The sequence below is a fragment of the Bradysia coprophila genome, unplaced genomic scaffold (genome assembly GCF_014529535.1).
Source record: "Bradysia coprophila strain Holo2 unplaced genomic scaffold, BU_Bcop_v1 contig_324, whole genome shotgun sequence".
Classification (NCBI taxonomy): domain Eukaryota; kingdom Metazoa; phylum Arthropoda; class Insecta; order Diptera; family Sciaridae; genus Bradysia; species Bradysia coprophila.
Window position 1 is genome coordinate 917 of NW_023503584.1, and position 15,274 is coordinate 16,190.

At 37.1% G+C, this 15,274-nt stretch overlaps 2 protein-coding genes across 2 annotated transcripts; both read left to right on the forward strand.

Annotated features, from left to right (window-relative positions):
- The first annotated feature begins 8,717 nt into the window (after nucleotides 1-8,717).
- LOC119079300 (protein Spindly-B-like) lies at nucleotides 8,718-10,037 on the forward strand. The gene is made up of 4 exons (XM_037187087.1): nucleotides 8,718-8,836; nucleotides 8,898-9,560; nucleotides 9,622-9,680; nucleotides 9,730-10,037. Exons 1-4 carry the CDS (start codon nucleotides 8,812-8,814, stop codon nucleotides 10,009-10,011), a joined length of 1,029 nt encoding a protein of 342 aa, XP_037042982.1. The 5' UTR covers nucleotides 8,718-8,811; the 3' UTR covers nucleotides 10,012-10,037.
- A 1,069-nt stretch (nucleotides 10,038-11,106) lies between these two features.
- Nucleotides 11,107-14,936, forward strand: LOC119079301 (probable phospholipid hydroperoxide glutathione peroxidase). Its single transcript, XM_037187088.1, has 3 exons — nucleotides 11,107-11,306; nucleotides 14,252-14,453; nucleotides 14,532-14,936. Exons 1-3 carry the CDS (start codon nucleotides 11,172-11,174, stop codon nucleotides 14,852-14,854), a joined length of 660 nt encoding a protein of 219 aa, XP_037042983.1. The 5' UTR covers nucleotides 11,107-11,171; the 3' UTR covers nucleotides 14,855-14,936.
- The last annotated feature ends 338 nt before the right edge of the window (nucleotides 14,937-15,274 follow it).

The window sequence follows — 15,274 nt, forward strand, 5'->3', positions numbered from 1 at the left end:
GGAAGGTGCAGGTAGCTCAATTGTAGACCGTTGGACTCATAACCTATGGTCAAAGGCTCTATACCAGGCAAAAGTTGACCGATTTTTAATATTTATAGAGCCTTTGCTATGGTTCTCGGGTTCGACTCCCGGTACAGACAATGTTCATACGGTTTTTCCTAATTAGGATGATTAGTCACTGCTCGTTCATTGAGCTCTAAGGTCTCACAAAAATTGGAATCAAAACATCGATTTCTCATTGCAATACGCTCACCTTGACAGAAAAATCAAAGTTACTTGAAAAACATGCAGTAGCTCCATCTATCAGTAATGATTCGAACTCAGCTATATCAGTTTTCGAAGCGAAATGATCCCAATGTAAAATTACATTAACGGTTTTTTGGATTCCACCTTAATCAGTATAGGTCCTAATAGGTAGTTAGTACAGCAGGCCCAAACGGAGGTCTCCGTGCGCGTTCTAGTAACCTAAAAGACCGACACGAAGGCAGTGCTATCGCTGATTTTTGTGGTAGTGGTAGTCCTAGGTATGTACGAAATGTACTATTTCGTTTAGAACTGGGGTGGTATTGCTTCAGATCTTCATCGAACAAAAAGTTTTGCCAATCTAGGTCTTGGTTCGTCGTGCATTTTTCCGACGGCCAACGATAGGTTTTTTGCGAAAAAGTCGATCTACTGACTTTTTACTTGCATCATATATGGCGCACCGTAACGTTTTCCCATTGTCTGTCGGAGACGTACCTGCGACCAATTAGTGACGCAAATGCAGCCATACTGGTCTGGATCACCGACATAAAGAAGACGACGGTGTTCCTTTTCCTCCGGTTGTACATGTAGTGTATAGTTTCAAAGCCGATCTTCCAGAATTATATTTTTAACTGACGATAGCAGCTTCTGTAACTGTTTTTGAGATACTACTTCTGAAACACTTTGCACTTTACTTTTGCGGCGTTCTCTCCAACGAACTTCATCTTTTATTGGACTAAAAATACTTCCACAATTTATCATGATCATTGCCTTACATTAAAAATTAGTTCAAACCTAAACAAGTGAAGTGCATTTCTGAGAAAAATCTTTTCTCTCTTTCCGTTACGCAAATCGACTACAATCACACCCTGAAGGTGCTCTGCAATCGTTTCGGTTCCTGATGACACATAGGTTGTAATGTCCACAGGAGACTGTGCAGCCTATATCAATCTTTCCCCAATCAATTGCATCGGCAACGGCAATCATTGCAAAGGAGATCAACAACACGGTTAAGATGATGCCACTGTATCTCATTTTGGAAGTTTTATTTTGGTTGATGAACAACTTGATTTTAGGTTTGTATTATTAGCTGATGAAGCTGACGATTGTACTGAATCTCTTCAATTAAGTGATCGTCTTTTATACCGAAAAGAACAACGTGATGGGATGAGTAAAAAGTGATGTGTATGCTTGCTTATACGTCATTGCACTAATATCACTGGGATTCACCTCGTCGGGGATGTTTTTCAGTCTTTTGTTTTTAATATTCGACTAGTCGTTTCTTATCTCTTAACTATCTAACTAAAAAACGACATACAGTGCATTGACATCTATTTGTGCCGTCACCGGCACATGCTATTCGCAGTCAACTGCCAATAGTCAATATTGATACTATTCGCAGTTGACTGCGAATAGTCAATATTAATGCTATTCGCAGACTAATTGTGCCTTCACATTAGTCTGCGAATAACATTAATATTGACTGTTTTTAGAATTTGTGATTAAAGTTTTGTAAAGGGGCGCAAGAGTCTGTACAATCGCAGTTTGTAATAGGCAGCAAAAATCTGTAATGTCACAGTTTGTAAAAGGGATCAACAGTGTGTAATGTAAAAGGAATCAACATTCTGTAATAATACAATTCGTAAGATGGAGTGCCAATCTGTACTGTAAAAGGGATCAACAGTATGCAATGTCACAGTTTGTGAATAGGAGCAACACTCTGTTATGTCAAAGTTTGTAAAAGGTATCTGCACTCAGTAACGTTACAGTTTGTAAAAGGGAGCGACAGTATGTAATGTTACAGTTTATAAAGGGGAGTAACAGTCTGTAATGTCAAAGTTTGTAAAAGGGATCAACACTCTGTAATTTTACAGTTTGTAAAATGGATCAACAGTCTGTAATTTCACAGTTTGTAAAAGAGATACACACTATGTAATGCTACCGTTTGTTATAGGTAGCAACACTCTGTTATGTCACAGTTCGTAAAAGGGATCAACACTCTGTGTTACAGTTTATAATGTGGAGCGACAGTCTCTAATGTTACAGTTTGTAAAAGAGAGCGACAATCTGTAATGTTACAGTTTGTAAAAGGACGATGTTCTGTGTTAAAATGGTGCAATCCACTTTTTGTCTCATTTTCAAATTTGACAGCTGTACGGAAAAACGAGACAGAAGATATGTGTTGCTTGAACCCTTATAACAGAACATCGTTCAAAAGGGAGCGACAATCTGTAATGTTACCGTTTGTTATAGGTAGAAGCAATTTGTAATGTCACAGTTTGTCAAAGGGATTAACAATCCGTAATGGTACAGTTGGTAAAAGGGATGGTCAATCCCTAGTTATACAGTTTGTACATGTGACCAACAGTCTCCAAAGCTTATACAGTGGATAATCAGTTTCTTTCGTTACATTTGGCAATATATGTATACTTTACAAATTATAGTACAATTCTCATGTTTTGACTGAACGAATTTTCTTTGTTTTATTATAAGTAACAAACCAACAATCTTCCCAACTTGCTCTACTTTTATTTTAGAAGATATTTTTAGTTATTTACAATTTTTCAAATAAGTAACTGCGAATAGCATCAATATTGACTATTGGCAGTTGACTGCGAATAGCAACAAAATTGACTATTGGCAGTTGACTGCGAATAGCATCAATATTGACTATTCGCAGTTGACTGCAAATAGCATTAATATTGACTATTTGCAGATGACTGCGAATAGTCACTTCGTTAAAACAAATCATTAGAAAACTTGATAAATGAGTTGGTCTATTTGCCAATCTAGAAGAATGTAATATAGAAAAACGATCGTTTCCTTGTATCATTTCAGTTCGTATTTCATGCAAAATTTCTTTCTCATTATACAGTGGATCTCGATCTCCACGCGTGCGGCTTTCAATAAAAACCTTTATTAATTTTCATGAATCATTTAATTGCATCACAGTCTTAGACATCGGGTCGTCGTATAACCGTTATGTATAAAGCACTATATATTTACGTATTGATTTCGTGTTAGTCGATGTCGGTGCTTTCCCGTATATTTAAACAATGATATGAACATTGAACAAGAAAAGAATCTAAAACAGAAAGGCTTGAAATGAATGTCGTTCAACGACAAATTGTTGTAGGTAGATTTAGTTTACTATTTGTTTTCAAATTGATTCTGTAGTCATCGACGTTTTTTACTTCATTTGTTAAAAAATACCATCAGTTGGTAAGGCGGTTAAAAATGGTGGTTCGAATTATTTTTGTCAATCGTTTACTTGATTTGAAGTATCTCAGACAGATTGACTCAACATCTTTTACATCATTTGTTTAAACATATTATTTTCCTATATGAAGGGGTGTTAGCTAACGCTGATCATTTGTCTTTGTCAACGTTGTCAATAACAGATGATAATAGCAGCCGTATTCTGATTAATACGCACCGCAAGACATTGTTTAGTTGGTATTGGAAGCATGTATGGATAGACATACTTATTAAATCAAAAACTTAACCAACATCCCCGGATAGGTGAATCCCAAAAAGCCTCGATGTTATTTATATGACGTATGCATGCATACACATCACTTTATACTCATCCCATTACGTTGATGTATTCGGTATAAAAGACGATCAACTTAATTGAAGACATTCAGTACAATCGTCGGCTTCATCAGCTAATAATACAAACCTAAAATCAAGTTGTTCATCAACCAAAGTAAAACTTCCAAAATGAGATACAGTGGCATCATCTTAACCGTGTTGTTGATTTCCTTTGCAATGATTGCCGTTGCCGATGCAATTGATTGGGGAAAGATTGATATAGGCTGCACCGTCTCCTGTGGACATTACAATCTATGTGTCATCAGGAACCGAAACGATTGCAGAGCACCGTCAGGATGTGATTGCAGTCGATTTGCGTAACGGAAAAGATTCAAAGAGGACGCTGGCCGTCGGATGGACGTTATTTATGTTGTGAATGGAAATGTGAATTAAGCTTTAATTAAATAAATTTGATGAATGTAATCCTATAAGAAAATTCGGTTTGTTTCAATTGACTCTTTTCAGAAACAGAACACGTATCGCCATAAAATCTATTATCTAATCTGTTACTTCTATTGTTGAAAATATCACCTAGTGTTTGATACAAAATCTTGTACTTCATTCGTTTTAATATACGTTTCACTATAGGAGAATGATGTTTAGAAACTAAGAAGAAATGTAAGGGAGTTGTCCCATATTTTAGTACATTCTGTCATAAAATGAGGAGTCAAACAAAGTCGGCCTCAAGATGAATTTGTCGAAAACGAAAATCATGACAAACATTGACGACGACAGAGACATTAAAATCGGTGATACTGTCATTGAACGAGTCGACAGTTATGTGTACCTAGGTCACAAATTGAAGTTGGGTCTAGACAACCAAACTGCAGAAATAAAACGTAGAATTGGTCTTGCATGGGCAGCGTTCGGAAAACTCAGGCTAATTTTCAAAAGCAAAATGAACAATAGTCTGAAACGTAAAGTGTTCGATACGTGTGTCCTTCCTGTGCTCATATATGGAGCGGAAACGTTAACGTTAACAAAAGCTTCCGAAAATAAATTAAGAGTGGCACAAAGAGCTATGGAACGAAGTATGCTTGGAATTACGCTCAGAGATAGAATGACAAATCAATGGATTCGACAACAAACAAAAGTCGTTGATGTCATGGAAAGAATAGCATCTTTAAAGTGGAGCTGGGCGGGACATATTGCAAGAAGGACGGACGAACGTTGGACCAAAAAGATCATGAACTGGAGACCACCTAAAACACGACCTAGAGGTAGACCACCAGAGAGATAGAGTAATGGTATAAAGAGAATTGCAGGCGCAAATTGGCAACAAGTGGCAACTAATCGTTCGGAACGGAAAAGAATTGGGGAGGCCTACGTCCAGCAGTGGACAGAAACAGGCTGAAAAAGAAGAAAAGAAGAAGAAGAAGTCATAAAATTACTGCTGTCACTGCGCTTATTTTCATGTGAACCAACTTCATATGGTGGATATGGTGACATGTGTTCTGTAATGACACATGTGAAGTTAGTTAACATGAAAATAAGCCGCAGAGAATGAAGTACTATGAAAAAAATGTGGCGCCTCTACAGGCCAACTCACTTGTCCCATAGGAAAAGGTTGTTTCGAAATTAATACTGAAATGTAAATAGGTTTTTCTCTCAGACTATTACATTTTAGTACGTTTCGTTATGCGTCACTGAATTATTTTTTCATGAACAAACTTCACTGCTGTGACATTTCATGGGAATGAATCAATGTGAAGTTGTTACACAAAAAAATAGTCCAGTGAGAATGAAGTACTATAAAAAATGTGGCGCCTCTACAGGCCAACCGACTAGGCGAATGAATAAGATCACATGCACTGGAGGCCATCGCTTGTTTTGTCATAGCTGGTAATAGCAGAGGATTACCATTTCTCCGAGGCTCTTCACTCCACTCGAAGGAGTTCAGAATCAATTATGCGAAAAAAGCTTCACTCGCTTCCAGTCTGTCTTTAGTATAGTGTATCTTTAGCCAATCATCTCCCAAACGAAACCAATTTTAGTCTATGCATTCGAACAGTATACTTTATCCAAGTACACCAACTTTAAACTAGGTTCTGAACGGGAAAGAACCTAGACTATTATAGCATGTTTGTTTATGTTGATTAGAGCATGGTTTTAGAATTGGTAATAATTTAGTTGTGAAGGATGGCCTATTTTTGGTAATTTAATTCCGTAAAATTCTTAAAATTCATTTGAAGGATTTTTAAGAATTTAAATAATTTTACGGAATTTTTACGGTAATTACCAGAAATAGGCCGTGTCTGCAGGGAACAATTTTCCCTTGTCATACTAGCTCCAGGTGTTTCTTTTTGAACAGGTATCATAAGAACTAAAACCGATTGTTACATTTTTCTTGCATAGCAGCCTTTCAAATCCAAATTAATCTGGATAAGTAAGCTTTGCCAGTGTAGATATAGTCACAATAAAATTTTCTCGGTCAATTTTAAAAAGGAAACGAAAAGTAGGCGAAAGAAATAACGAATTTAAAATCACTTGTGTTGTTTCTATCTTGGGTTTGATACTGAATAAATTTACTACCGACTAGAAGTTGAACTTTCATCAATTCTCATACTCGCTGCGCAATATCACCAGCAACGTAAGTAAACATTTTTTTTATTATTTGATAACTTTCATTCTGGATTATCTTGCACGATTCCTACTATAGTTCATAGTTCATACTTGAAAAAGGAATTGGAAGCGGCAATTCTCGCTATAAGTGCTCCACTGAATTCTAAATACTTAAGACTTAATGGAAAAGGTATGTAGATAGCTGGTAGATATCGGTAAAATGTAATGTAGCATTGTGGTATTTCGGTACATTTCTATAGGTTTGTTCCAAGGCCATATGAATTGTCAAATTTCATCCATAGAACCATAACCTTAATAATATCTCTGTGTAAATCGCGCAGGCGACGTTGATCGATTTGTATGAAATATCACGTAAGCGACGTTGCTGTGGATGAAATTGTCGTTGTTCGGGTTGTCAAAGTTCGTGTTTACAGTTACTTGGAACAAACCTATAGGTTCTACTTCGCTGAACTGTCATCTTCTAGGAAAACTGGTTATTTTTACGAGAAAATTCAACCTGACAAAAACTTTGTATTTTTGTCAACTTTGACTTTTCTTATAAAATTAGCAAGTGTCCCAGGGGTTTGACATGTAGCGAAGTGATCTTGATCTATAGTAAAAGCAACTGCTGCAAAAGTATTGCATGATTGCTTTCCTATTGAAATACATGCTTCACTTCATTATTTCATATAACTCAACTCATGCATGATCGAGCATCGCTAATTGTTACTTATTACTATAAATCTCGAAACTGGGCCTTTGAACGTTTACCCCTAGTTGTAATAAACGAAACAGTAAGTAAGATCAAAATTTAGAGCTTACCCAAAACGCACGGAACGTACGATATAATAGGTCTGTTCCATAGTACAGTAAAAAATAAATTTTGATAGGCCGAAGACAACCGACCGTCATCCACAGAAGCAAACATAGTTGCAACATAAACAAATTCTTTCTTCGGTGTGTTTGGGACTAAACCTACCTTGCCCGTTTCTCTTCTATATACTCATTGAAGAGTATAACCTGAAGTGAATCATAATTTGCCGATCCATGAAGCAATTGTCGTCTTCTCGTCTTTTCTGCCTCTTAACACATTCATTCCTGAACCCAATACCACAAGAAATACAGTTAAAACAATGCTCTGATCTGATACATCTCGCAATGAGAATGGACTCTTTTACCTGTCGTCTTAAGAAAGACGCACAGGGGCTTAGAGGGTCTACGGATTATCTGTGTGAGAAAAGAAATTTCGTTCGTTGATCCACCGTTCACTCAGAGTCTCAGCGTCAGTTTTTCACCATATTCAAGACTTCAATCGAGTTAAACAGAACAGTAAAAACAATAAAAACCACGACAGAAGGGACACATTCTAAGTCCAAGTACAGTCTCTAGGTACTTTAGGGATAAATGAGACTCGGACGATTTTTTGTTTTTGTTTAATTCGCTCTTGCGTTTTTACGCGGATTTGACTGTACTTGGACTTAGAATATGGCCCTTCTTTCGTGGTTTTTATTGTTCTGTTTTAGCTCGGTTGAAGTCTTGAATATGGTGTAAAACTGGCGCTGAGACTCTGAGTGAACGATGGATCAATGGCCGAAATTTCTTTTCTTGCACAGATAATCCGTAGACCCTCTAAACTCCTGTGCGTATTTCTTTCTTACGACGACAAATGTGGTATTGGGTTCAGGAATGAATGTGTTAAGAGGTAGAAAAGACGAGAAGGAGACGATTGCTTCACGTATCGGCGATTTATGATTCACTTCAGGTTATACTCTTCAATGAGTATAGAGAAGAGAAACGGGCAAGGTAGATTTAGTCCCAAACATACCGAAAATTTGATAGTGATGTTGTATCGGCTTCCATCTGGATGACCATTGACAATTTCAACAACCTTGGAAGAGACAAGTTTTGGCTAAGCATACGTTGCTCTTAAACCTTTACAAACAGCAAGCTTATCACGATATAACTAGATTGTAAATGTAAAAAGGACTTTTACTTTCCGTGACGTTTTGAATAAATCCGGAATTTTCGGACTTTAGGCTTTTTCGTGATTTTCCGATATTTTCCGTGACTTTCGTGAAGTAACTTTACTCGACTTTCCGGATTACTTTGTGACTTTTTTCGGCACTGGGCCACGACTTTCCGCATACCATGAGTACGAAGAGCAACATACAAATATCACTAACATTTGCCATTTTAAACACTACAAACCTCAAAAAAACATTGAAAAATTAAAGTTCCATACAATGGATGAGTTTAGAATGTTAGTCACTGTAGAACAAGGTCGTAGTCCCCCCTACAACTTTAAAAATCCGTAATATAAAGACTTTTGTTGTGTAGTTCATCGCATAAGTTACAACACGAGAAAATTTTCAAGCTACACGCAACAGAGCTTCTAGATCAAATGCAACAATAATGGAAAATACTGATGAAAACATTGGTAACGCCACTCATTTGTCGCTTTTATTTGATCATTTTAATCATCAAACTTGAATTTACAGAAAACCTTCGTCGAAATCTGACAGAATCCAACGCCGATTTCGTTCGTCTTTCCAATTATGTTGCTCGCGTCATCAATGACAATCAAAAAGCGACCAGAATGTCGGCTAACAAAATTGAACGTCTGGAGGCGAGCCAAAAAATTCTGGAAAGTCAACTTGAGTTGGCTGTCAGCGAGAAGTTTGAAAGCGAAGGAAAATTGTTGCAGGTTCAGGTTAAACGTGACAATTTTGAACGTGAACTGAACGAATTGAAACAGAGACACGAAAAACAACAAACAAAACTGAAGCTCCTGCGACAGGAGATCGAGTCGACGAGTGAACAGAAAAAAGAAATTTTTGCCAAATTTAAGCTGGTGCAAAGACAGGAAAGGATGCACGATGATGTCGTTGAAGAGTTGAAGAAACAATTGGAAGAAAAAATGAGCGGATTTTCTATTGAAGATACTTCCGGGAACAACACTTTACTCCTTGAACCAACGAATGCAGAGGCAGAGCCAGCCAATATGTCTGTTGATATGGTTGTAAATAAGCAGAGTGTGCCAATCACAGATAATCAAGTTGCTGGTTCAACAAGTATTACTGTAGTAGGACAGGTGAATAATGACGAGCCAAACTGGGCAGATTCCGTTTCGGCAGAGTCTCATTCAATGAAAAGCTTATCGGGTAAAAATGCAAAAATTTTAACCAATTTCGTATTTAAAATAAAGAAAAATTCTTATTTAAGATTACAACCGTTGTCCAACAGTGGAATCCGTTTTGCAAGGTACGCCAGGCAGACCACAGGTAAGGAAGAACAACGTAAATTAGAAAATGTCTAACTATTCGGCTATAGGTTGTCTTAACTCGTTTAACAATGCGGAAGACATCAGGAACCATAATCAAATGTTCAACATCAACGTCAATCACATCACGTCTGGCCAGAAGAAAGGCGATTGAATTTTGTAAGCTTGCGGAAATAAAACAACCATCAACGGCGCTCACTGAACGATTAACTTGTCAAGCGGCTGTGGAAGGACGACCCAAAAGAATATTAAGATGCACTTTGTGCTCGATGCGGTTCGTGAGCACACCGTTGCAGCCATTGTGTGGCTGTCAAATTAGAAACGATTTGTAAGAGCAAATCATGTTTTCTATTCACGATGGGAATTAAATGGGATAAAGAATTTGTAAATTTTGGCGGCTGTGCCTTTTTTACTTTGATCACTTTGCAGCAAAAGGAATAAGCATGACAAATTTATCGAACAACACATCGACGTCAAACAATAAGAATTCCCGGATTTGGGGATTCGAGATGATTTCTCTAGCCCTTCCCTCCCCAACTTCCATCAGGTTTTTCTGCTGGCCCCATGATGGTTCCTACATTTTGAGGCTCGAGGTGATTTCTCTTTCATATATTTACTACTTTCGGATTTTTGTGAAGAATAATTGAGCCCATTCATCATCCAGCTAAAAATTGAGTCATGGCACTGCTTCTGGTATTAACAAAGCAAATATTGGGAGGCTTATCGTAATATTTGGGCTTTACAATTCTTTCGTATGGACAGGAGTCAAGCTAAATTTGGAAGCCTTTTGACGTCTGACATGCGAGTGTTAATGCCAGAAGCGTTACATCGGGTAGGTCCTTTAAGATGAATACTTAGTGAAGAATGCTTGAAAAATACAGACGGATTTCACGAACGAACTACACGAAGTTAGTTCTCAGATGAAGTTTTGGTGTGCAGGAAACGTACTGGTTTTTTGCACTTTACAATTAGCTCAAATTTTTCATAGCAGACTCATGTACTTACAAGAGGAAGAATATGTTCCAGAAGATGTTTTTCGAAACCCTTAAAATTTTCTCATGAAAATTCTGAGCGAATCGTAAATGTGTTGATCCGCATGTAAAAAAATGTAAAATGATTAAAAAATATTGACAGAAAATTTACTAGTTATCTGTCACATTTTTCATGGATGATATAAACCTCACAGTCGCACGAACTGTGTACTGGCCCTTAAATTTCATTCAAAAACTACAACGTTGGAATCTATGTACATTGTTAATCTAAATTGTCAATAGATGTCATTGGCAACGCTGACAGCTTACATCTTAAGCAAAACAAAATTAAAAACAAGAAAAAATAATGATAAAATAGATTGACCAAAGGTCTTTAAGAAAACATTGCCGTTCTTATAATACAGTGATAGTCGACGAAGCATTTAGTGAGTGTTTTCCTATCACACAAATTCATTTCCAGCTAAGAATTTTGAACGACAATTTGTCTAAGATAGGTACGCATGACTTTCAGAAAATATATTCCTTCGGTGTTTACAAACCGTCGGGTCATCAGTCAACGAATACTCTTCGTTCCGATCAGTCTCTTACTTGTTGTTACTGCTGTAAATTTACAAAGCTGTCCAGCTTCGACAACAGTAAGTGTAACAATTTTTTACGATTATGTAGCAATTTCACATTGGCTGCTTTCTCTGGCCGTTTTGTCGTGAAATGCCAGTAGATTTTCCTCTCAATCAGACTAAATTTCTCGTTAATTAAACAATCATTCTCGATCATTGTGACAATGTTTACATTTTTGAGTGAACCAAATCAACCGGTGGGTGTTGTGATGTCTCGCAATTTCTTTCAGTAAGCAATCGAATGTTAAATGTCACTCGATGCAAAGCATTGACTGTAATTTCTTGATCTTTTAGAATTGAGAAACTAATTGTCCAATTACTCCATTGGCGAGTTAATAATTCATTTTCCAGTGCGTTCCGAACGATCACCACGAACTCTCTGTATCGATTCGACTTAGTACAGTCTATGAATTATATGACAGTCAATCGTAGTTGAATTTTAAATTAATGAAAGTTCTCTTTGACCCCGTAATCTGTTCGAAATGTCTGTAAAAATAAACTTGCCGTCGAGCATGATAAAGGTATAATCAAGGTTATCATATCGTACCTGTGTGATGACAAACACCTATTTTCTTAATGCTTAGTCTCCTCTTACCAAAAAAGTACTCCGTGTGAGGTGAGAGACAAAATTGAATTTTTTCAATTTTTTCTTTGTTTATTTGACAGCTCACTCTCTCACGGCTCTCTCACGGAGTACTTTTTGTTGAGTGGAGTGGACACATAAGTATTTGAAGTACAAGCAGACACTAGGAAGTGCTTTGAAATAGATTTTCACAAAATTTTTAGTCGACTAAAAGGTGGACAGTCAGTCAATAGATGAGCTCCGACAAGGAGATAAAATTGTGACACGCTAAAATCGATAGCTTTCTCCTCCACACAAAAATTGTTAGCCCGTTGTTGAACAGAGGATCTGTTTCTTATGCAACTCCAACCGAGGGGGAAACAACAATGGAAAATATTGTCCCACCATTCGCCCATTATTTTCCCTTGATTCGTTTACATTTCGCTTTGCTCGCACATTTATTCGCCCGAGCCTGTCCCACCATTCGCCATAGTCAGGCGTCCCACATGTACGATTTGTCCGACTTTTTCATCAAAAATTGTCCAACTTTGTCCTACTTCTCCTCAAAAGTAATACTTCTCCTCAAAAGTATGATACTTTTTCTTCAAGATAAAATTTGTTAGTAACATGAGCATTTGACTTGTTTACAGGTCTGTTGTGTATGAGTTTACACATCGTTCTGATGTGCTTTTCCTTTCGCAGTATTAAATGCTTCTAATGCAAACGAGAAATTTTTTTTTTTATGTGTGCCTAGAAAGGTATTCGACCCTAGAGGCCAAAACTACTTTCAAAAAAATTCTTCGGAGTTTGTGTGGCTGGTGAAAGGTGATCAAAAACCGAAAACTTGCACTTTTCTTAAAAAAATTTCTCCAGTTACACGAGCCGTACAGGGTCGGTTGGGGTGTCATTAGAAAGGTAATCACATGAACTATTGAGCCGAATAGGGACCTATTGGGTTTAAAATTCATTGACACTGAAATATGTGCAGTTAAAGTTTTCAACCGAAGACTTACACTGTTTTTACTGAAATTTCTCGAGGTACACAAAACGTACATGATCGTGTGAGGTATCATTTGAAAGGTAATTGCATGTGCTTTTAGGCCAAATAGGGTCTTATGTGGTTTAGAAGCATCTATGATGAATATGGACACTTAAACATTTCAACTTGTATTTCATCGTAGATGCATCCAAACCACATAAGACCCTATTTGGTTCAAAAGCACATAAAATTACCTTTCAAATGATACCCCACGTTTTGTGTACCTGGAGAAATTTCAGTAAGAACAGTGAAAGTCGTCGGTTGAAATCTTCAACTGCACATATTTTAGTGTGGATGAATTTTAAAACCAATAAGTCCATATTCGGCTCAATAGTACGTGTGATTACCTTTCTAATGACACCCAACACGACACTATGCGGCTCATGTAACTGGAGAAATTTTTATAAAAAAAAGTGCAAGTTTTCGGTTTTTGATCACCTCTATCCAGCGACACATTAACTTCGAAAGTGGTTTTGGCCTCTAGGGTCGAATACCTTTCTAGGCACACAAAAAAAGTCCTCAGGAAAATGCGTCCGATTTCGGTAGGCTGTTTTTCAAAAGAATCTCTCATTTACAATTTTATATACATAACATCAACTTACAATCGACAGACAATCGAATTTATAAGTTATATTCCTACTGACATCTAAGTTATAAGTTGTAGGTCGACAGGGAGGTTGTTGAACCATGATTGAGTGATAAGACTTCAGGAACTGACATGCATCTGTTTAAATTTCCATAAAGTTCAGACACAAATCCAAAATAGTCTTTAAAAAGCCTGCGATATAAGCCCGAAGCAGGATTATTGGAGATTTTTTGCAGCGAAGTAAATTTGCTAGAGGTGTTTTTTATCTTTTAGATGAACTTCATTCCTGATGCCTTTAAATTCGATTTATAAGTACGATTTATCGACGTTTATCGATGAGAAATAGTCCGATTTTGTACTTTATTGAAAAAATACACGTACTTTTCCTTAGAAAATGTCCGATTTAGTCCGACTTTGTAGCGAAAATATGTCCGATTTTGTCCGACTTTTTCAAGAAAAATGTCCGACTTGTTTTAAGTTGGACACCCCGAAAATCAGTGGGACGTCTGGCCATAGTTGTTTCCCCCTCGACTCCAACGACGTTTTTTGCTGAGTGGTTCCTAATTGAATTATGAGGATTTGTCGATTGATGTCAAATTTATTGAAGTCTATCAGATTGACTTTATAGAGTAAAGAGATAGTTGAAATCTCTTAAATTATAACTTTAAAACTGACACTGTTTCTGACGATTTCTTGTTACGTGGTGGAATGAGTTCGTTCAATGAATTTCCATAAGTCAACTGATAAATTGATGACGAAACCCTTTGCTTTTCCAGATCAAAATGGCATCACCAGATTTTTACAAAGAGGCAAAATCAATTCATGAATTCACCGCTGTAGACAGCTATGGAAACGACATTTCGTTGGACAAATACAAGGGCAATGTTGTCCTAATCGTCAATATAGCGTCCAACTGTGGCCTTACTCGGAACAACTATGCCAAATTGACGGAACTCAAAAATAAATATTACGATTCGGGTATGGATACTTACCACCTTCCGACATTCTCAAAAATAAATTTTAAAAGAAGAAAACGTTCACCCGCATGAACAACAGGTCTTCGCATTTTATCATTTCCATGCAATCAGTTTGCCTATCAGATGCCCGAAGAAGATGGCGAGGCGATGACGTGTCACTTGAAGGCGGCGAATGCTGAATTCGGCGACGTCTTCAAGAAAATCAATGTTAATGGCGACGATGCGATTCCGTTGTACAAATTTTTGAAGCACAAGTTGACGGGAACTCTTGGCACGAGTTTTATTAAATGGAATTTTACCAAGTTCCTGGTCGATAAGGGTGGTGTACCGGTCGAACGATTTTCGCCCACCACAGATCCGATGGATATTGCAAAGAAAATTGAGGAATTGTTGAAAGCGTAAGATGAGCTCACCGAAATTTATTTGGGTTTTCCGATGGCGTACATCGATGTGTATTGGTTGAAATAAATTATTTAAATTTTTTACTGCATCTGGTTTTTCGAAATTTTTGAACTTACTTATTAAAGGCTAATGGAGAAAAGAGAAATCTTTAGACCTCAGATAATTAATGAAAATTGATCATCCAGGGCACGGTGAGCTTGAAATTTTTTTTATTTGACCTCTCGTGGACATGAAATGTTTTTAGTGGTTTTTGTAGAGGGTGGCAGCACGAGTAGGAATAACATAACAAGAAAATATTTCGATGGGAAAATTTTTAATTAGATCGATTTTTCGTTTTTCTGTGCCCTGCAGGAAGCTTCGAAAATTGTTTGAAACCTACTGGTGACTTGTTTGATCACAAAAATATAGTTACTGTTTAGC

Coding starts and splice junctions, on each gene's coding strand:
- LOC119079300 (XM_037187087.1), top strand. CDS start 8,812: ATGGAAAATACTGATGAAAACATTG. Junction 8,837..8,897: donor AAATACTGATGAAAACATTG/GTAACGCCACTC, acceptor TTGAATTTACAG/AAAACCTTCGTCGAAATCTG. Junction 9,681..9,729: donor GTACGCCAGGCAGACCACAG/GTAAGGAAGAAC, acceptor ATTCGGCTATAG/GTTGTCTTAACTCGTTTAAC.
- LOC119079301 (XM_037187088.1), top strand. CDS start 11,172: ATGACTTTCAGAAAATATATTCCTTCGGTGTTTACAAACCGTCGGGTC. Junction 11,307..14,251: donor GCTGTCCAGCTTCGACAACA/GTAAGTGTAACA, acceptor TTGCTTTTCCAG/ATCAAAATGGCATCACCAGA. Junction 14,454..14,531: donor AAATAAATATTACGATTCGG/GTATGGATACTT, acceptor CATGAACAACAG/GTCTTCGCATTTTATCATTT.